Raw genomic sequence first — 23,120 nt, forward strand, 5'->3', positions numbered from 1 at the left:
AGCTCATCTGCCAGCTCTCTCATCTTCAGCTCCCCCATCTTCATATCACATTAGGAGTAGAAATTCTTACGTGTGAAAATAAGTTTGTATGATCAAAACCTGTTCATTTACAGTAAGCAACTGTTACAAAAGGAGCAATTTGAAAAACCCATTTTACTCAAAGTTGATGTTAATTGCTTTTTTAAAAGCAAATACACCTCATTAAATTTAAGTCTATATGGATCCTTGCTTCTTAAGGGTTTCTTTGCACACAGCTTTAAAGTAGCTACACCCACTGACAGCACATTAGTATTTTTTCTAATAGGAACTAGGAGTTCTGTTCCAAATAGTGGTACTTGAGAAATCTGAACTCTGATCAAGGTACATTATCTTAAAACCTCTAATTGGATAGAACTCTTATTATTACAATTAATCTTACTATTGCAAAGTATTCTTAAGGTGAATATGCAAAGACAATTCTTTTAAAGCAATGTGATTTTTTTGCAAAGGATGAGTTAACCTCTGTCCGTATCAGACATAGACAATAATTTTGATGAACATGGGGAGATTACCTTTTCTTAATTCTGCTTTTAACCATGTGAGACTAGAGCTTTACTAATACTGTTGTAAAAGGGACTATAACTTCACATAGCTCGTGAGAGAAGGAGAGAGTGCATTACATCTTTCCTTTCCGAAGTGTTGCTTCATGATTACCATCTAAACCCTGCTGGGCTGAACAGATTGGTTCGATAATTACATACAATAACTGCAGTGGGCAGGTAACCCTCAGCTGGCACAGGGCAGCTCCCCTGTGAGAACTTCCATATGCAAACTGCACTGATGGAGTGCATTAGGTACATCTTTCCTGCCGGTGCACAGGCCTGATTACCGCCAGCCAAGACTCCAAGGTTAGCATGTCAGCAGATTTGTGATGCATTAGGCAGGAATAAACACAGACACTTTTGTTCATTCTGACCAAAATTAAGGAGGACTATTTCAGCACTGTACTGCTTTCACACGAAAGATAATGCATTCCTCCCAATTGTACTAGAAAACATTTTAAACACTCATCAGAAAAACAGATATCCAATACATGCCACACAAAGGCAAATACATTTATCTTGTTTCCAAACTTATTAAATAAAAAGTGGTTTCTTAAACCTGATGCAGGTGAATTACATAGTAGTAGAAATCAAGCAACACGCATTTGATGAAAGTAGCATCCAGGCACCTGATGCTGAACAGCAGAATGAACCACAAATCACTAAGAATCATATTTTTCCAGTTTTGTTTACTCCCAGTATTTCCCAGGAACTCTTCAGTGCTAAACAAAAGATGTGGTCCTCATCCTAAATAATTTAGCCAACAGCTCCAGATGCTTCCTTCAACACATGATACTGGTAGTCTCTTGTTGTGTTTGAACTACTATAAAGTATTACACATACAAACCAACATGCGTTTATTATGCAGACCACCTCTGACACACCCTCCAACCCACTGTGTTTCATTTACTTATACACCAGGAGAAAACTGAGCCATGACAGATAAAATGTCTTCTACTCTAGAAGTTAACATCTGTGTGACCTTTTGAGTTTTAGCCAGATACCAATACTGGAGAATGACTGAGATTCCAGAACCACCATATTTATGTGCAATATATAATGCACTTCATGGCCCAGTTAGCTATGCAAGCTGAAGGCACAAGAAAATCTTGTGCTCTGAGAATTTATTTACACAGAAGGTACCAATATTGCCTCCTAGCTATGAAATAACACACCTTCAGAACACAACAGTGTTCTGAGAAAGCACTGAAGGTACTGATGAGTCTTAAGCCCCGTTGTGATTAAAAGATCAGTATAGCCAAAATGCCATAAATACTCTACGTTACAGGTTACAATCTTCTCAGGGATGGGTGCTAGACCGCATGGTTCACATACAAATTTGGCAATAAGCACGCCAAAAGAAATTCAATGTGTGTTAGAAAACAATGGCTTTCAGAAGCAAGATGCTACTGATCAGCTGTAAATTATCTTTATGGAAATCAGTTTCTATTAGAATCTGGAATGTGAAGCTAATCTTTAAACACTCAATCATCAAGTTAACTTTCCTGTTACAGCTGAAAATACATCTAATTTTAATTAGCATTTTATGTTCTTCCTTTCTTCGCTTGTGTATCTATGTGTCCAGCTATTCTCAACTAGCATCAACTGTCTCTGGTTCTCCTACTCCCTCATAACTGTATGATACGCCCTGGAAGAAAAAACATGACAGCATGAGTTCCCAAAAATATATCATGAGAAGGAAGATATCCTGATGAAGAATCTCATTCTCTACATCCTTAGAAAAAAAAGCAGAAAATATACCCTTGGAAGGAGGACTAACACAACCTACTATTCTACCTTAGCCTACACCACAGCTGTTACAAGTCCTACAAAATCCATTATAGAAGGAAGAGTCATCTGTCCCGGTACTTGGTCAACAGCAAGTCGGCTGTCAAACTGATTTTAAGCAAACAAATCTTACAGTCTCTGGACACTAGCACTACCTGGCACAAAGTACCTAGCATGAAGGTCACTGCAGTATGAAGTGGGCAGTGGAAAACATATTCAAACAGGCCAGTAATACTGCTTTATATAGTAAGTGATTGACCGTATCTGTGACAAGTGAGCAAGTTGACTATGCATATGGTTCCTTGAAATAATTTTTTAAAATACACCAAAAAACCCAAAACAAACAAACAAAAAAAACTGAAACAAGACCAACAAAAAATAACCCTGTCCAACAAACCACCAAACCTCAACATAAAAACCTAAAACCTAATCAATACTACGGAAAAGTATTATCCTACCATTTGGGAATGGCCTTAACTACTAATATTGGCTAAAGAAATAGGATTTTTAAAATTTTATTCCACTGAAAATGTGCATCAGCCATCTTTTCTGGACATAGGTGTTAGCTCTGCAACTGGCCAACTTCTGCAGAGAAAATGGCAAACTGTAAGAACTGAGTTTTATTTCCCCACATCAAAACGCAGGTCTCAAAGGATGTTGATCCCCAAGGGAAATACAAAAAATTATGCTAATTAACTCTTTACTTTTGGATAGATCTTTAATACTAATATTTTTGGCTGACCTGAGCATAAAAGGTGTATGATTTTAGCAAAAGTATTATTTACTGGGCAAAATGAAGAAAAGCTGGACATACATGTTCAAAAAACTTCAAAATCCTAACGCTTTTTTTTTTTGTGCTTTTGCCCATCTTTATCATATTACTGACCGTGCTAATAAGCAAGTAGAATTCTCGTGCTATTACACAGTATCACAATTCTTAGTTCCATGGATCGTGCTAAAACAACCACTAAACTGACCACCTATTATTAATGAATGCAAATAAACAAGTAATAGATGCTATTTCAAGTATGGGATAATAACAGTTCTGTTAGAGGATCCTTCCAATTCAAACCATTCTGTGATTCTATGATTTATTTGTCCTTATCTGATTATTTTTATTGTTACTATAAACCATTTTAACATATCATTTCCCTAAGGCTTAAAAAGTTCATACACTGTATTCAAACAGAGTCTAAATTTAGAGTTTAAGGCTCTCAAATACAAGGAATAAAATAACTGTAGCCTACTACTATAGTTAAAACTCGTGAATAACATATTAGATCACAGTGAATACACTTAAAACTAAGCCTTGAACTAGTCACAGAAAGGAAACTAATACGAAACAAAACCTAGACTTATGTTACCTTACGTGTGTTTTGAGACATCTGGAGTTTTTCCAGCTTAAGGAAAAAAAAGTTAGCTAAACATTTCATCTGTTCAAATGACATTACAATTATATACTCACATACATATCCATTATGAAAGCACATCCAAAACCATTATTCTGTATTAAGTTTTAATATCAACAAAGTTAAAGTAGAGAAATAATGCATAACATCAGGACTCAAACATTTCACTCTTTCCTTATTTCCTACTGGATGCAGTTATGACACCTACTTCTAGAATCACTTTAACTCCTACTTAGCTCAAAAAAATCCATTTAAAGATTACTAAAAATAGAGTAAAAACCTTTTGCACGGGTTTTGTTTGCCAGTCTCCGTTCTCTGACAAGCCGAAGTCAAGTATTCCATCATCTTTTTGCCCAATGGCCTTCAGACCTTGCAGAAGTATTTCTCGGAAATGCTGATAAACAGGTTTCTCTTCATAGCTCAGTAGCTTCACCTTTTCCATGTATTTGACTATTTCATCTAGAGAAACAGTATCTCAAATCAATTTCTATCTGAAAACAAATTAATCATTCACTTCTATCACAAGTCAAAAATTACACTATTATATAGAAGTAGAAAAACCTACTGCTATTTTCTGAAATGGTTATTTACAAACTCATAATTATGACTTTATTACAACACATTTTAGAAAAAAAATTATACTAAGGTTCATTACTCTGTGATGACAGCACTGCTTATGTTCATTGCAATGAAGTAAACAGTCATAAAAATTGTAATAAGCCTGTCTTCACCAATGAATGCCTATAGACATAAGAAATAGCATGTAAATACTTTTAAATGTGGAAAAGGAAACTCAAGGTCATCTCAGAACTTCAGCAGTTCATGACTGAGACATGGATTATAAAAATATATGAAACATCTGACAACAGGGAAAAAAACACCATCATACAAACAGCACTTGACAGAAAACTCTCATCACCAAGAGTAGCTGCAAATGACCAAATATCCCAAGAAAGTGTATTGCTGAGAATCAGACTTAAAAATAATAAATCTACTTAGAAAATCATCAATGCCAATTAGAAACAATCTAGATTTCAAGTTCACATTACTTAATATTCTGAATCAGTTGTGAAAAAAATCGGTTTACACATTTTGTTTACAAATAATACTGTCTTTAGTCAGAAGAAAAACACTGTCTCCAGTTCACAGAACTGCAGACAAAGGAAGAATCTAATGTTCTCCTAATGAACAATCTTATTCACACAACTTTTTTTTTACTTTTTTCATCAACAACAAAGAAACAGGTACAAACTTAAGTAAACAAGAAGGACTTAAAGGTCCAGAGTACAATGCCTGAGATAACTAAGGAAAAAAAACTTCTGACAGTCTAACTCCTCACGTTTTGCAGCAACTGATCTGCTTGAATTTTATTTTAGAATAGTATAGCCTTTCCTTGTATGCATTCCATCTGCTCCACATAAATACAAAATTAAAGCATTTACCCACTGTCCAGACTTGTCTACAAATTGGTGTTGGTACCCAAACAGACTTTTCATTTTAAAAAGAAAAATGACATTAAAATAAAATTATTAGAAAATGCCTACCACATGGTACAAACCAAAGTATTTTAAATTAAAACAGCTCCTCTTACCTGGTTTATTTTTCGCAGGAAAGCATTTGTCCATCAAAAATGAAATATTTTCTCTACATCTGAAAAAAAAAATATTCTGAAGTATTGTTTCTTTCAAAGTTTGAATCTTGCCCTGTTCCAATAGACTGGCTTAGGTCACAGTCAGAGACAGGAAATACTACTAGAAAAACCTTTGGTATGACTTCCTGCAGCCATTTCTAGGAGTGCAGAACCTGATGAATGCCAGATAGGCTATCTGAAAATATTGTAAGATTTTGCCCAACAGTTTTTGATTCCTATGAAAACAAGCAAGTAGAAGACCGAAGGAAAAGAATTGGTCCATTTTAAATCCTCATATACGCTCACGCGCTCTTTTTCCTGGTAAAGGATTCTTTCTCTAACTAGTACTATTCAGAGCACATGTCCTGCCAAAATAATAACTGCGGGGTAAGGGGGCTTACTTGGCTCACACTGATGGAAGCTGAAGTGCTAAAAGAAGAGATAAGAAGGCCAAATAACAAATATGTGTTTAAGAGGCATAAACTGCTGTGCTGGGACAACTTCCTTAACATTAAATACCTGACAAGGAAAGGCTGAGCAGAAGTAGGGGAAGACAAAGTAATGTAACAGTGAGGAAGAGAGATTAGATAATTTTTTTTTAAATAAAATCCACTTTAGTAGCCCTCTAACTGGATTGACACTCAAACACATTTAAGATCCACCCTTAGCACTCATCTTTACCAGAGACTTCAGAGCTTGGTGTTACAAATGCTACTTTTACTCCATGCTTTACCACTCTTTCCGTAAAGCACAACTAATAGTTACTTGCACACTGGTAAGAGTGATTTCTGGCTTATGACAGCACCATGTGTATAGAAAACAAAAAAATCTCAGCTATGCAAAGTAAAAGAGCATAAGTTTAGTAACAAGTCAAAGATACATGACAGGCAATGAAGGAGAACCAGAGGGTACACAAATCAATAACCTGTTCATCTCAAAAGGGAACATACTCAAAGTACAAAAAATTTCTACATTAAGACATTTTCATTCCTATTTTCAATTTGAAAATAGAGAGAAAGCAAGTAATTTCTCACCTGATTTTTGAGTCTCTGACAAAATTTGGGTCTTTCAAATTATCCTCCCATGGTAGGTAGCCACTAAGCCAATGAATCATGCAGTAACCCAAGATCTCCAGATCACCACGTCTTGATGGTGCTAAATACATATGCACACAATAAAAGAGAATTGTAAGAACAGCTAACAAAGCACACAGCTTCGACAGCTAAAGTGTGTGCATACCTTAAGGCAATTGTTAAGTATTTCTTTATAACATTATTGTATGTAGTACTTATGTCTTTATTTTAGCATGAAAGCACGGAAGGAAAAAAATACTATTCCTACATCTGGAAGGACAACTTAACTTTGTTTTTAAGCTCTTTATCAATCTTTTTCTTCTATCCAAGGACAAGATACACTGCACTTATCTCAGTTCTGGAAAACTTTTTAAGTACTCCAATTTTGGAAAAAACAGAGCAAGTGAGTAAAGTGACTGACTTTTTTGGGGGAGGGAAGTAAAGCCTGTTTTCAAAGAAAGGTGACAGTGCTAAAATCCCAGGTCCTGAAAAAATTATATGATTCTGAAATAATTTATATGGCCTGAAAACTGAACAGAAGGCAATAACAGATCAGTTCCCTAAAACAACAAAAAAAAACCCACCACAAAAAATAAAGCCCTATACCTAACAGTAACAAACAACCAAACAAAAAGGCAAACATTGCCCACAGGTACATTGGTGACACTACACGAGTGGTAAATGGACAAATCAAGTCATCTTTGCTCATCTTCACTTTTAACCATTGGTGCTACAGTTCATTCTGAATAAATAATTTTCAACACTGGTATTTTTGCATGACTTTTTATGCTAATAAAGCAAAATTTCAGAATGAAGAAAACTAATGTTCACTGTAATCCTCAAGGTTTAATCACAGAACTGTCCTTTTCATATTGAATTTCTTGCTTTTTGCCATTCAGTGCCTGTAGGCAAAATTACAAAATAATATTTCATAATTAAGAGAATCTTCTAAATATAAAGAATATTATGTATCTTTGCCAAATACAAAGGAACTATGTTCACAATGCTAACAAAAACTATTTGTTGTGAAAACAGAGCCTGCTTTTCTGTCAAGATCTCATGAACACTATTCCATTTCTACTTACTTAAGTAAAAGAAAGAAACTCTTTAAGCGTCTTCACAAATTGAGGAAATGTATTTAAGAAAGTTACATTTAAAACAGAGTAAATCAAAGTTAAAGTTTTTTCCATTTAAAAGAAAAATGTCAGTATAGTCCTTAGAGAAGAAAAAAATGTTTCTGAAGATTCAGAAACCTGGATGTTTACAAAACTCACTGCCACAAATGAAGTCTTTTGTGCTTATAAAAGAATGCATAAATGTCTATTGCCAGAAACAAAGCTTTACGTACTTACCCACACCCTTGTGTGCATCAATACTGGTATATTCAATAGTTCCATCATGACACCTTTTAGGATCTTCTTTATATACTTTGTGGACTCCTTCAGGACAGTATCGGTAGGCAAGTCCATAATCCACCAAGTATACCTAATAATTCCCATAAAGAATTCTAAATTAAAGAACTGTAATTACACAAAATGTGCAAATAAAAAATGCACCTTCCAACCATTCTTAGAATTTATTTTCAAGTATTAAAAAACTGAGTTTTTTTACTTGAAATGATCCCCCCCTTCTCAGTGCTTTGAGATTATAACACATGATTTTAAAACAATGTCAGATAAGTTTTGTTGCTATTCATAAAGCAGTTCAATATGGAAATAGCTTCTTGCAGATGCACTGGATAAGTACAGCAACACTGACAGTAAGATTAAATGAAAAAAAAATAATGCTTATAGAGTTATAAATACACTTACTCTCCTATCCTCTTTAAAGTCAGATGTCCCATGTGAATATTACTGCATACTATTTCTCAATAACACCAGAGCTACTTTAAGAGAATTGAGATTATTTACATATTTCACAAGCTAAAACATTTGGGCAAGAAGATGACATAATTCTGAAACTTTAATGTGTAGTGTTTAAATAAAAGAGTAAAGAGAGTTTAAAATGCAGAAAAATGAAAGACTTCCATAAATCATGTGGATAAATCAACACTTTAAAGACCAATTTTTCCAAGTAACAGTACACTTATCTGATAGATTTATTGAACAAAGGAATGGGGTAACAATGCAGACAGGCAAACACAATTTACCAGTGTGCTATATAATTTTAAGCTTCCATGTGCAAATACCTATTTGAAGAGTCAATTGTTTTTTAATCTTGAGAATTTCTCTAGATTATTTAAGGCAAATAGTGAATTTGATAACTGTTCAGCAAAACGCATAAAAAATCATTGTATATTAATAGAATATTAAATAGACAGAAATGTCAAGCAGAAATAATGTTACCATATACATTCTTAAAAATGAACTTCTGCTAGATTTCACAGGTTCAAAGCACTTCCAGTGCTTTCAAATAGAAGGTGTTTAAAACATGAGGAATAAAATGCATCAGAAATACCTGATTAGGGTTTTTGTAACTCAGAAGAAGGTTTGAGGCCTTTATGTCTCCATGCACGTATTCATGCTCATGGACGTATTCCAGAATATCAAGCTAACAAAACAAAACAGTCATATAAATGCAGTACCCGGATTCACCCAGCAGAGGACCTGTACTCAGCCCAAAAGTCTGATTTAACAGAAACACCTGTAGAAGTCAGACGATAAAAATCTAATATATACTTTTAAACTTACTATTCTTAAGCCTAATTGCAGTACAGTTTTATGGGGAAATCGCTTTGCATTTTCTTCATACATCTTCTGAAGATCTCTGCCAAATCGATCCATTATCATAAATCGATAACTAAAGGAAAAAAAAAAAAGCAACAAAGTTACTGAATTGTATTTAGCAATACAGTATTTTATCTTTAATTGTACAGATTAGTGATTGAAAACTGTAGGTACACACAACACAAATACTTGGCGAGTACTTGACTTTTTTTTCCAACATTGTGTATCAATTCTTAACTTTCTTACATCAGCTAGTCAAAAGTCTGCCCATCAAAACAACTGTTTTTTATTCCTGGCTACTTTTCCAACACTGTAACAAGTACTCAGAAAGGAAAATATCTGTATTGTAATTCAGTACAGGTAAAACCAAGCACCAATTACTTACAAAAATACACTTTTTCACTTTATAAATAACAGACTTACAATGTTAACTTACAATTCCATTTCCTGAAATCTGACAATTTTTTTTTAATCTACTACTAAAACTGAAAAGCTCACACTTGCCATAGGTGTTCTAATATTCATTGTTATTGTCAAACTGGTTCTATTAGCTGGGAGTAACAGCTCATGGTAGCTGCATTAAAGAATCATTAAAAACCAAATGGAAATAGAATTTTATTTGGAGGGAAAAAAAAGGTTGTATGTACTTTTGTCTCTCAAAACTCAGACAACTACTGAAACTCCTCTGCAGCACAGATATATAGGAAACAAGGACTGTTACATAAACAAGCACAATATTCAAGGTTAAGCAGCAAAAACTCCTCTTGTCATGGAACAATACTAAAAACTATCCCTAGACTTAAGACAAGTTAATCTGTGAACTAGAATAATTCCTAGCTTCATGTTAAAAAAAAAAAACTATCCTTAGGGAAAATAAGATTTAGAGAGAACATTAGGTCCTTACTATGCGAGTGAATACTCTTTAGGTCCATATCATAACACAAGAAAAACTTTAAAGTTAGTGACATTATTCAAGGACTTCTACATCAGAAGTTGGCTTTATTTTAATTCAAATATGAAAAGCTCCTAAACCACATATATACAGCATCACTGTATTACAGCAATGTTCAACACAGATGGAAACTAAACCCCCAAGACACAAATCGGAGTAACAAAGGAAACATATCTATTCCTTAAACACATCCTATTATGTATGTGAAACTTTCCAGTAGAAATGAACAACATGAAGACAGGTGGAAAATACCTCTTATAAAGTCAGTATATGCAAGCAAAAGATATATTCACCTGTTTCCATTTTTTTCATGCAGGCCAGAGCCCCAGTATCTTGGTACACCTAAATATTTTAGCTTATGGGATTTAGTCCACTTCTGAACTGAAAAGACAAATAATTATAAGTTCATTAACTTGCATCAGTAGACTTAGATAAAAAGAGAGCACTCATATCACTTAGTTTCTGCATACCTGTGAGCTGCTTATTTCATCTAAACTTGTATGCAAAGCAATGATGCACCCATTGTAAAGACAGAAATGCAACTCAAGTCTGAATTTAGACAACACAATCAACACAACTCTAAAGAACATCTTACAAAAAAAAAAATCTAAATTTTATGTCTAAATTACATTTTATGATTTAAAAATACTAAATATCTAAAAATATTCTCTTAAAGTTCTCTTACAGTACTCCTGGTCGGCTCCATTTTCCTAAATATTTCAAGCTCATTAAAAACATTTTAACAGACTGCTTACTTTCATCTGGCTTAGCAGCTCGCATGTAGAACTTTAACTCAGTAAAAAGAGGTCCATTCTGGCTGGGCTCCTTTAAAACAATTTAAAATTAGTTAAAAACTGCTGTGTTAGTGCCTAGTCATTATTTAAAGCTCATAAAAGGTAATATTCACCCTATAAAAGCATACTCTTCAAATACTTTACTCAGTGCTGATAGTGTATGTTCTTTTTATAAAAGAAGGCTGACTCTAAAAAGTTATTTTTATTATAATTTGCTTAATGTTCAAGGTATCAAAGAATCCTTTCCCATAAAAAGAGATTGAACAATAACAGATCAACTGAAATGTATAGGAATATTACTAGCAATTGACAGCAAAAGTTTAGCAGAGAACACTAAACAGTATTATTTCAGATTTTCCAGATTAAACCTGGATTCCATCAGTTGCAACAGCCATTAGTGAGTCTAAAAACACCTGAAATAGTTTGATGGAAAAATCTTAATAAAAGTTATTTAAATACTCTCTGAACATAAAGGTATTTTATTCTCATCATACATTGGTTGATCAGGGTAAAAACTGCAGAGGATTTCATAATTTCTATTAAACTAAATTATAGGAACTACACTTATTTTGACTTTCAAGTCTAGTTTGTATTTAAGCTTACATATAAGGCACTTCAGTTCCATTTTCCAGGGACTAATCTACGGTAACTATATATTACAAATAAAATGCAAGAGAGAAATTGTTTGAAAACACCAAAGCTTTGAAACAGTGAGCTGGAACTGCAAATGGAAACTATCTTGTCTCTGTATTTTCAGAATTTAGTGCAGGAAAGACAAGAGTGATTTCAGCTCTTGAAGTTTTTAAATGATTCATTTCTGAAATAAGCTTAAGCAATTTCTTTTAGTCTACTCGGGTATGTACAAATTTATTCTCAGTGAAAGTATCTGTTTTGCAATACCCTGCATCTAAAAAAAAACTGAACAAAGAGAAAAAAAATTAAAAAACTATGTGGCAAAGAAACCAAATCACATGATGTTACTGGAACAAGTTGCCCAGAGAAATTGTGAATGCTCCAGCCCTGCAAGTGTTCAAAGCCTTATCAGAAGAAGACTTGAACAACCTGGTCTAGTAGGAAGTATCCCCATCCTCTCAGGGGGTTGAAACTTAATGATTTTTAAGGTCCCTTCCAGTCCAAACTATTCTATGTAAACAAAACTTTCAAGAAAGATAATATCATTCTTAAATACTTTTATCTATAACCTTCAAATGCAGATGTAGTGACACAGAAAACTGCTAAGGGCCAGAATGTGCCACTCAGCTAATAGAGGTTTACTGGTTTCCAACACTAACCAAGGATTATAAAGTGATCAACACAGTAACATGGGCTTTGGTGTGCATCCTCATTTGGAAGGCCAATCAGAATGAAAGCAGATGCCAGCTTAGGCACCACTCTTAGGCCTGGATGCTTGATTGCAAAGCTACTGCCTATCTCCATCTCACAAACAGTGGAGCCAAGGTATCAATTTTCCATCCCCTCCTTGTGTTACTATCACTCAGACTTGAGCCATGAACTCAAAAAAGAAAGACCAAAACAAATAAAAAAACAAACACAGCACAACTGGACCAACAGATCACTGCACAGCAACTTTGGTACACACTTATCTAGTTTCAGTTAGGTTATCTGTTCACTATGGACAACCAAATAGTGATCTAAAGATCTAATTTACTTCTGTGTAGCATAATCCACTCCTACTCTATTTAGGATATAAATTACACATTATTGTTATTCAACTTACATAGGTTTGAAGAGTATTACTTTCTTACTAAAATACAGTAAAAAACTGTAGGTGTTAATAATTCTTAGAATATATATTTTTTAATTATTAAGTCTATGCTACCTTTCTCTAGACAGAGCACATGCTGAAAAATCTGGTACCTTTTCATACTTGAGAGGATGAAGAAATAACTTAAACACAAAAAGATCTTGTTGACTATGAAGCTGTTTCCCCATAATTACTAACTCTACATACAGATAAATAAATGCATATGCTATGTTAAAAAGGCTCATGTAATGATGTCCAATATTTGCCACACTAGTCATCTTATACACTAAAACCAGAAAGACTTAGAACACAAATTTCTACAACTTTTAGCCCAGGGTCACTCTAAACACATGATTTGCGAAACTGAAATTAAAGTCTAATTAGAAAATATATCATAATGAAAGAAATTATGGAGTATGTGTTGAAATCAAATACATTACTTCAAGCAGTATTTTAAGAATTCTGATCTTTTTCAGTGAGCAATTTAATGAAGTGTTATTAAAAGCTGCATCCAATCCTGAACAATGACATCTGAAAGGTCCACATGTTAAAAAGCATTTCTTTTTTTAATAAAAACTGTGATTCATTTTGAACTGCTCAGACATCAATACTATGAGGATATGTCAAAGACTAAGCCAATTTCCATTCTGTTTTAATAGCTTAATTTGAAGAACATTACTATAGAAGCACATATTTTGTTAAACACTAATAATTGTTCAAAGCTGTTAACCACTTTGCTTCAAATGATGGATCAACTAGGAATCACCCAGGCATCAGAAAATAGGCCCTTATCCGCAGTTGTGTTATACTAGACTGTAGAAACATAATATGTTATGGGTCATTTGTGAGGGCAGCAAGAAGACTGGGGCTACTCTTCACTGCCATAAAGACAAAATTATACAAGACAAATTAAAAGTGAGTAGTCATCTGGGAGATTAGCAATGGGGGTATTTATAAATTGCTGCAACAAAGTGAATCTAGCATAAAGGCAACCCAAGAGTCACAACACTGTTTCCCAAGTTCAGGCTCCAAAGTGGAGAAGAGAAGCAGATGGACAGGTTTCAAAGTCAAGGAAAAAAGAGGATAGCAATTACACACAATGTAAAATAATGCATATCTGATGATTTTCCAAGCAAGTCAAACGGGATTCTTCTTGAAAGTTAAATGACATCCTGCTTCGTGATCAGTCCAAACTCAGCAGGCGCCAGTAATTAGTCAATGCCTCTCATAGGCAAGCCACTGCTGTTAACTTGAATGTCTGTTAATCTGCCTCTAAAACAGACCAGAACTCCTGCCTAATGGACAGCCCCTGCCGTGGGTGGCAGAGGTTGGACATACAAAAGCAGTAGCTGCAGGCTGGGGCTTGTAGTCTGTATGGAATATTTCCCACAGACACCTAAAGCAGCATCAGTATGCCAAAGTTGAAGGTGTGGTAGTTTGACATTTGCATCATAAGCAGTGCTTTTTTCAGCAAGTGACAACGTTTCAAAGAAGGTCATCCCCAACAGTATCTTGGGGGTATCTGAACAGCATCAAAAACAGAATTCTAGAATTTCCCTGTAGTCAGCAGATATAAACACCAAGATTAAAAGGCACATACTAACTAAAATGTATTTCATTCTAATTTAATCTTTTAATTCCAGGGAAAACGTTTAAAATATTAACATATTTATATCACAGGATGTCAGGGGTTGGAAGAGACCCAAAGAGGTCATCGAGTCCAACCTCCCTGCCAGAGCATATAACCATTTCCATATCATTACATAATTTAACAAATAAAAAATTAAAACATTGCAGTTCTGAAGTGTGCTGAAGAAATAACTTTCTCCATTGCAATATTCTTGTACAGTTTTCCAGAACTGCTTTTGTCACAAGAGCAGAACTACCACCATGATAGTGAATCATCTGGATCTCCTGTGTCCAGTTCTGGCCCCTCAATTCCAGAGAGATGTTGAGGTGCTGGAACGTATCCAGAGAAGGGCGACAAAGCTGGTGAAGGGCCTGGAACACAAACCCTATGAGGAGGGGCTGAGGGAGCTGGGGTTGTTTAGCCTGGAGAAGAGGAGGCTCAGGGGTGACCTCATTGCTGTCTACAACTACCGGAAGGGACATTGTAGCCAGGTGGGGGCTGGTCTCTTCTCCCGGGCAACCAGCAACAGAATGAGGGGACAGTCTCAAGTTGCGCCCGAGGAGGTATAGGCTGGATGGCAGGAGGAAGTTCTTCACAGAGACAGTGATTTCCTATTGGAATGGGCTGCCCAGGGAGGTGGTGGAGTCACCATCCCTGGAGGTGTTGAAGAAAAGCCTGGATGAGGCACTTAGTGCCATGGTCTAGTTGACTGGATAGGGCTGGGTGCTAGGTTGGACTGGATGATCTTGGAGGTCTCTTCCAACCTGGTTGATTCTATGATTCTATACTATGGCTATTCTCATATTCCCAGGTTTTTACTAATACTTCACCAGGATCTATGCAATCTAGCAAAATTTAAGAAAAAATCTATTCATATTTTATGAAGAAAACATTATAACAAAATCAAGTTAAATTAATTCCTCCTTTTAAATTTTATTTTAAGTTTAAAAACATAACAAAGTTTTAGGTAATAAATTTAACTTGCTGGTTTCCTGCTATGGGCTAAAAATGAGCCATCAACAATGCTTTTCTTTCCCTTCTAATAATTAGGTTAAAAAAAAGTGTGTCAATGCCATTCTAATTCAATAGAAATTAGAATACGTATGTGTTTTATGATAAAACATTTAAAGGACTTTATATCTGTAGGGACTTTGGGAATCAAAGCTTTGCTGTTTCTACTCCCAAGCCATCTGTCAGCTTACCAACATCCAGTGGTGAGCAACAGTTCACAGAGACTCACTGTTGAATCACAGAAATTCTCCAAAAGCTAGCCAGATTTTACTCATTTTATGATACTGGGGCCGTTTACAGGAAGCAGCAAATGAAACAGAATCTGATCTATTTCATGAACCTTTTTCAACTCTGCTGATGTTCCACATATACACCCTCATACATAGCAGTCCCAATTCTCAGATGCATTCCTCTGTATCACCACACTTACTGTATTTTATGTAACACCATGCAATTGGATTATTTTCAGTCAGAAAATGCAATTCTAGAATAAACATTTTCAAGTTGTGAAGGTTTAAATGCTCTCTTACCACTTTTGCAACATAAGCCGCATCACTGCCAACTGACTTTGAAGAATTAACATCAGCTGTTAAAAAAGAAGCATTTGTTACTACTAGGAGGGGAAGCCAGTACAAAACAGATACTTACTTGCTATATAGCATGGACAAACACATGGCCATTAAGTACTGACATAACATATTTCAGTACCTTGGACTTTGGTACGAGACTTTCACTCAATAGCAAGACTATACTGATACGGTCTTGCATTCTCCTTTCTGTTTAAGAATGGGCAGTTTACTAAATAAAGGTATTCGACACCTTTTTCCTAGTCAATCTCTTTTTCATTTTCTAAGACTGATGAATATACACAGTTGTGGACATACAGGTGAAAAACACAACCTCTCTACTATTCTGCCACATCGCATATCCAAAACTGACTTTCTGCTGCTACTGGGTGTTGATTTTTTTTGACAGAATGTATGACAGACATCAAGCTAGGCAAGCACAAATTAGTACAGGAACAGTCAAGGCGGCAGTTTTGTGCAAATGTTGGGGCAGCAAGCTTTGGCTTGAATAACATAGGAATTCTTAGAACAAAAAACTACATAATTTGAGTGACCTGAAGTCCAGTTCAGTAAATTTAGTCACTTACGCAGCAAGGCTGAGTAAGCAATAGAGGTTAATTGGAAAGAAGCCACACATTGGTACTAGTTTTCTTCTTAATCCAGTTGTGCTGCAGACTGTCCATTTTGAAAGCAGGATAGATTATTAAGGTTTTTTTCCAACTCATTATGAGTTCAGTGCAACTTATTCACCAAGAGAAGGAAGACCATAAAGGCACTGCAAAATAAAGCATTATCGTGCTCACATTAACTCTCATCCCTTCAAAATCATTCAGAAAAAAACTAGGAGCAATTAAGATTTTATAATTCCATGAGTTATCCTTAAGACCTCTTACCTGCTCATTTACAGCAGAGGTACTAATATGGAATATTATCTACTAAAGGAAGTTTTCCACAAACTCAACAAAAAACACTTCAAAACAAAATCTGTGATGATGTTACATCAAAAAGCATATGGCCAATGTCAGAAGTTCACAAGACAATGAAAAAGTCAAGCGCAGCAAAGACAAACCCAGCCAAAATGCTGGCTTAACAGCATACCCATACTCATACAACCACAGTGCTTACAATATGTCCTCTCTTGCAATTTTTTTCCAACACCATGAACCAAGTGAAAGTTCTGATAAAAAATACTCCTTGAAGACATTCTGAGTTTCTAACGTGGGGTCATACCTTTCAATAAGAATAAACACTTGACTCTTCATTTTAAAGCTAGTATTATTAAAAAGTACTACGACACTTACCAAGGTATAGGCGTCCAAAGCCTCCTTGCCCTATAGGGACACCTAATTTCCATTCTTTTCTGGATGTATCTGCTAGAACCTCCCCCAAAGCAAACACTTCAGCAAGCTTCCTTTTTGTAGGTGCTCTTTTTCCAGCAGTCTTCTTATTACATGGCATTTTGACTGGAGGGAGAAGAGAGAAGGGAAGGAAAACAAAAATACAGGTTACATGCTGTAATACAGAAATCTGCTAGAAGCATGCAAAAGCATGAGTTAAGTTTTGATTTGTTACTCTAAAAATACCCCAAAAGAATTACAGTAAGCAGTTTCACTGACATGAATTCGAAGTGAAAAACAACTAACTTTTCCAGACATCACAAAAACATTTGACAGCAAAAATCTTCACAAGAGAAATTTATTCAAAGACCTTGTATATGCCTAAAAAAATTCAGAATCTCAATCACAACCAATCACCAGTTTAAAGTTAGAAAAAGGCAAACTAATGAAGTTACCCTCAGTAACCATCAGTCTTCTTTGAATGAAACCTGCATACAAAAGTGTCATATAGTCTAACTCACTTCAGTAGGAATGAACACAGGAGAGAAGGTGTATAATTCCACGTCAAAGAAAAGGTCTGGTCTTTTAAGGTTAAGTCACAGAACCAGATATGAACACCTTACTGTGGTTAAACAAATAAGTTCAACAAAGAAGTACCACAAAATACTACTACTGGAGAGACCAGTGGAGAGCCACTAAGAGCATTAGGGAATTGGAACTTCTACGTTAAGAGGAAAGGCTGAGAGAGCTGGGTCTGTTCAGCCTGGAGGAGGTGATCTCATAAATGCTTACAAATATCTAAAGGGCAACTGTCAGAAGCACGGAGCCAAACACTTTTCAGTGGTATCCACACAGGACATGGGGCAATGGACACAAACTGGAACGTAGGAGATTCCATGTAAGCATAAGGAAAACAGTCATTACTTTGAGGGTAGCAGAGCACTGGAACAGGCTTCCCAGAGAGCTTGTGGAGTCTCCATCTTTGGAGGCATTCAAAACCTGCCTGGGTAAATTCCTGTATTACCCTAGATAATCCTGCTCTAGAGCAGGTAAGTTGGACTAGATGATCTTTAAGAGTGAAATATCCACATCACAGGCTTCTCAGTTACCACAGAACGGGGTGTTTTAATTTGGCATTGCTTGACCATATTTTCACTTGCATAAAGTAACACTCTTTCCCATAATGAATATACAGCTTAGATATTTTATATTTTAAAACTAACTTTACCTACAGCTTTATCCATAACCTGCCTTTCTCCACATTTTTTTTTTTTTAATGACCTTTAAGGTGATACATACGATACTGTCTTAGAGGAAGGTTCTTCCTCCCGAGTTTTTAGAGGACAAAAATGAGACTTCTGAACACCAAATGCAATTCCAGCTATCTCAACTAAGACCATACCAGTGAGAACAACGTCAGAAGTAACAGACAGTAGTAAGGAATGGCTATATGCTGATACGACTTAACAGGAGCAGACCAAAAAGGTAATAGCACCTTCTCAAGACACACAGATCAGGGAACGGATTAAAACAAAGGACATACTGAAACCATTCAAAGTGGCAATTGCAAAATAAACCAGAAGTCTGGAGTCCAAGACTGACTTAGAAAAGGAAAAAAAGAACGCATAAAAATTAGCTGTGTTACCTAATGACTCAGCTGTGGGACAAGATCACGCTCATTGTCATAAAGGCAAAAAAAACCTATACAAAATGAGCATAGTGTCCCTCAAGCTAACAAGAGTGAGAAAGACATGAAGAAGGCTTGAAGGATGATACCTGTTGACCTCTGATTTACATCAAGTAACTCCAGCAAGACTTGGACACTTAGGTGCTTGAATGGCGGACAGACTGCTGTCTAGTAAAAGAAAAACTTGTAACCTCTTTCTCAGTATAGCTAACAAGCAAGTGAAATGAAACTTTAAATATGTTTCACATATTTAATGTTAACAGTGAGCCTCTTGATACTAGCCTTGCTTAAAAAGGAATTCAGTTTACTTAAAATAGCTCCTCAAGAGTACTGAAGGAGATGGTGCTTTCCTGTTTTTTTTCCTCCTTTTTTTGTTTAACACAGTCAAAACCTGCATGCCTGAAGGTATTCAGAGTAAAGAAAAAAAATAATGACATGACAACTTCTCTTTATCCATAAAAGCAAAAATTCAAAATGGACATAAGTTTGAACATCCCCAGCTGGGAACTCTGCCCTTAACAAATACACTAGATACACATACATGGTTTCTTGGCTGTCTATATTCATATCCATCTGTTAAGATGGCACTGTGCCTACTTACAAGTTGGTCAAACTATCAGTAGGCCATAGGTGCCAAACACTGATCGCTTTCAATGGGCAGCATGCACAATGCTAAGCACTCACTCTTTTGCAAAAAAGCTGTAATCCATGGAATTATTTACGCAATGGCTGCACATGCTTTCACATTTATTTGGCTAAATCCATTCAAGGACCTTCTATTGACTGAAATCAAAAATGTCTGAAGTATTTTCTACATGAAAATATACAACTAGAGAGAAAAAAAAATACATTATAGTGCAAATTCTATCATTCTATGTGCAATTTATTTTTAACAAACACGAGGAGTTTGTCAGAAAACTTAAAAACCAGCAAACACAATGTAGAGCTGTCAGCTGTAGCTTGCACAACTGGAATAAAGCCATCTTTAAAAATTTACACACACAGAGAAACACACATGGAAAAAAAAAGATCACCTTTAACTTTGATGCATCTCAATTACCTCTCTTCATCAATAAATGGAAATATTTTCTATCCCAGAGGTATTGTGAAGCTTAATTCATTAGTGCCTGCAACCAAACTAAAGTCCTTGGAAATACAGTGCCATAGATGTCAAGTACCATACTATATAATTCAAGTATCAAACAGACCTGTCCCTACTTAACTAAGATATCTGACAAGAACAATTTTCAAGGTGCACGATTGTAAACAGCAGTACAATATGCTCAAAACAAAGATTTTGCTACTAACAAGTATGAATAACAGAAGTCCACTTGTCTAAGTTCTCTCCAGAAGCCTCTTAGTACTACAAAAGCTGCCTCTTCTGATTCTACCTCAAAAATACATTTGAAAAAAACCTGAATAGATTGTACTTCGAATATGGGGGTAATTTTGCACCATAAGTGCCAGTAGCAGTGTTATCTTTACAAATGTTATTTTCAATGGTTGCTACTCTAGGGATAGTTGAATTCAGCATAAATAGTAACTTTTCAATTTTTGTTAGCATCTTTTCTCAATAAAAATCTGAAAGTAATACAAATCAAGTTTATTTTGAAGGAAGTATTTCTGTTGTGTGGCGAGTCATACTGGTTTCTTCCCGATCTTCTTCTTTTATTCTCTAGAAATTTCCATTTTTATGGTTGTTTATCTCAGTAGGACCTATTTTCATTCTCAGCACTGAGAAGGCCTTTTGTTTCATAGGAGGGACCATCAACAGTACCTGAAGTATCAATGACTTGTAGTACTACCTAAGGGAAATAATGAACAAAGACTTTCTTGCATAAGTTGAACATTCTGTGACTAGTCTATCACTGAGGTACATTTTTGAGCACCTTCATTTCCTAGAGATTAAGACATCTGACAAATAATGATACTTATGAAAGAAGAAGTGCTAGGATTCCTTCCTCAAGAAACAAGAAAATGTCTCTTTAGACCACAATTCATGAGAAGTGTTTCATCACAACAGCACCACACCAGGCAAACGAATTTTTTGGGGTTTTTGTTTGTTTGTTTTTTAATACACTGCAAGCCTTTTTAAAATACAGCTTCTTCAGAGACATGAAACAGTCATTTACAAGATAAATTACTGAGTTGCTAACTAATTTTAAATTGTCTTGTCAAAAAATGCATTTTCTTCTTTTGAACGGTATTTAAGGTTCTCCTGAAAATCCTCAACATCATTCAGTTACTGGAATAGAAACACAGAAAGTTTTGTAAGATACCAAATCACCTGTCACTCCACATTACCTCACCATGACACCAACAGCAAGTACCTATGCACGTCTGAGACACTCAAAAGGGTTGTGACAGTCTGCTACAGTGTATAAAAATTGACAGTTCTGAAATTCATTGGGAATCCCATATCATTCGGGGATTATTCCCAAGAATTAAGTGGACAGTTTATTCCTTCAGAGGAAGGCAAACTCTGCGCAGTAACAGCTATAGGAAGCTTCACAACAGCTTTTATTTTTTTGCTTATGTTAAGGGTGGCCCATAGATTCTCTGTGGTTTAATATAAACCCTAAGCACAAATCAAAACCCAATGGAAACAAGGTTTACCCTGCCTGAAAAACTCTTAAACAAGGAAGGCAAATGGCAAAACACAGAAAGTGTAGAAAACTCACAACCATTGACAGAAAGAAGCCAGCTTAGCCCATCTTTCATATAACAGGCCTGTCCTGACATTAAACTGGAAGACTTTATTTGTGATTTCTAAGGTTTCCATGTGAAAAAAAATGTTTACTTTAAAGCAAAACTCATTAATGCCTCCCAGCAAGGTCGCATTTTGCTTGTTAACTACAACAGAATGTTCCTGAAGGTGACAAACCTCTAAGTGGCACCGAGTATAGCTTTTACTTCACCTCCCTCAACTCGTCTTAGCGCTAGAAAAAATAACTACGAAGGTAAGAAACTTAGGCAGCTGCTAATAAAGACTGATTTAGATCCCCAAGGTCCATGAAGGTGGCAGGGGGAAGTAAAGCAGACCCCCTCGGTGTAAATCGAGGGATATCTTACCCACGTGTCCCCAGTCTCTCCCTCCCTGCTAGCCCAAGGAGATGTCTCCGGCGCCACGGGCTGGGACAGGAGGGCGCAGGGAATGTGTCTTCCCTAGCCCTGGTAGTAGACGAGACGGAGAAACAGGGCCTGAGAGGGCCCCAGCGGTACCAGCACGCTTCTTAGCGAAGGTAGCAGGAAAACTCGACCGCAAGCCGCAAGAAAGGCCGAGCAGGCCGAGGAAGAAGCGAATCGCCACTCTGAAAACAGAAAACATCCATCTCGCCAAAGCAGACGCCGATTTCAAATACCTCCTCTGTGCCGCGGCCCGCCCGCCGCTCCGTCCGCCGCGTCCGAAATTCCCGCACTGCGAAGGACCCTGCGGCGGGCCGCCCGCCCCGGCGCTCACCTCCCAGCATCGCCCGCGCCCATTGGGCCGCCGCACAACAGTCGCCGTGGTCGCCCCGCCCCGCGCGCGGTGCCTGCTGGGAATTGCAGTCCTTGTGGCTGCGAGCGGCGGAGCGGAGCACACTTCCCAGCAGGCAGCGCGACCGCCGTCCGCCAGGAGCTAGTCCTTCGCGTCAGAGAACGCTGCGAAACCTTGGCCGCTTAGGATCATAGAATCAGCCGGAGCCGGAAGGGACCACAAGGATCGACTCATTCTAACCCCTCTGCCATGGGCAGGGACACCCTACCCTAGATCAGGCTGCCCACAGCCTCATCCAGCCTGCTCTTAAACACCTTCAGCGATAGAGCTTCAACCACCTCCCTAGACGACCCATTCATATGTTGGAGAAATCTCTATCAGGCTGATGTGAGCTGATATTAAACATAACACAGGCCAACAGGTGTCTGTATCTTGTAAGGTAATGCTGGGATGCTCGACATTCTATAAGTGGTGCGCAGCCCAAATGCAACCCCTCCCAACACGGCAGCCACCACTAACACAATACTTCATTACATACCGTTGCATATCTCATTATATTGCCTACTTTGCTACTGCCAGACCCTTTCTGATTTTACCAACTACAGTCTCACACAGCTGTGCACTGGAAAAGCTTTTTGTCAATGGTTTGACAAAGCCTGTCTTTATTCCTGACAGATTGTTTGGGGTTTTTAA

The 23,120-nt window shown here is 36.6% G+C and overlaps 1 protein-coding gene across 2 annotated transcripts in view; it reads right to left on the reverse strand.

Annotated features, from left to right (window-relative positions):
* VRK1 (VRK serine/threonine kinase 1) overlaps positions 1-22,427 on the reverse strand; it is a 35,677-nt gene extending 13,250 nt beyond the window's left edge. Inside the window, exons 1-11 of one of the 2 annotated variants that reach the window (XM_064141759.1) lie at positions 22,312-22,427; positions 17,227-17,388; positions 15,890-15,945; positions 10,915-10,984; positions 10,453-10,540; positions 9,172-9,280; positions 8,939-9,031; positions 7,834-7,966; positions 6,443-6,563; positions 5,370-5,428; positions 4,059-4,237 (exon numbers count right to left, since the gene is read on the reverse strand). In XM_064141759.1, coding sequence (XP_063997829.1) covers positions 4,059-4,237; positions 5,370-5,428; positions 6,443-6,563; positions 7,834-7,966; positions 8,939-9,031; positions 9,172-9,280; positions 10,453-10,540; positions 10,915-10,984; positions 15,890-15,945; positions 17,227-17,383 — 1,065 coding nt within the window. In that variant the 5' untranslated portion in view covers positions 17,384-17,388; positions 22,312-22,427. Of the gene's footprint in view, positions 1-4,058; positions 4,238-5,369; positions 5,429-6,442; positions 6,564-7,833; positions 7,967-8,938; positions 9,032-9,171; positions 9,281-10,452; positions 10,541-10,914; positions 10,985-15,889; positions 15,946-17,226; positions 17,389-22,021; positions 22,257-22,311 lie in introns of those variants that run through there. The other variant, XM_064141831.1, reaches the window with a different exon arrangement.
* Positions 22,428-23,120: the final 693 nt, after the last annotated feature.

Source organism: Pogoniulus pusillus, chromosome 1, assembly GCF_015220805.1.
Source record: "Pogoniulus pusillus isolate bPogPus1 chromosome 1, bPogPus1.pri, whole genome shotgun sequence".
In the NCBI taxonomy this organism is placed as follows: Eukaryota; Metazoa; Chordata; class Aves; order Piciformes; family Lybiidae; genus Pogoniulus; species Pogoniulus pusillus.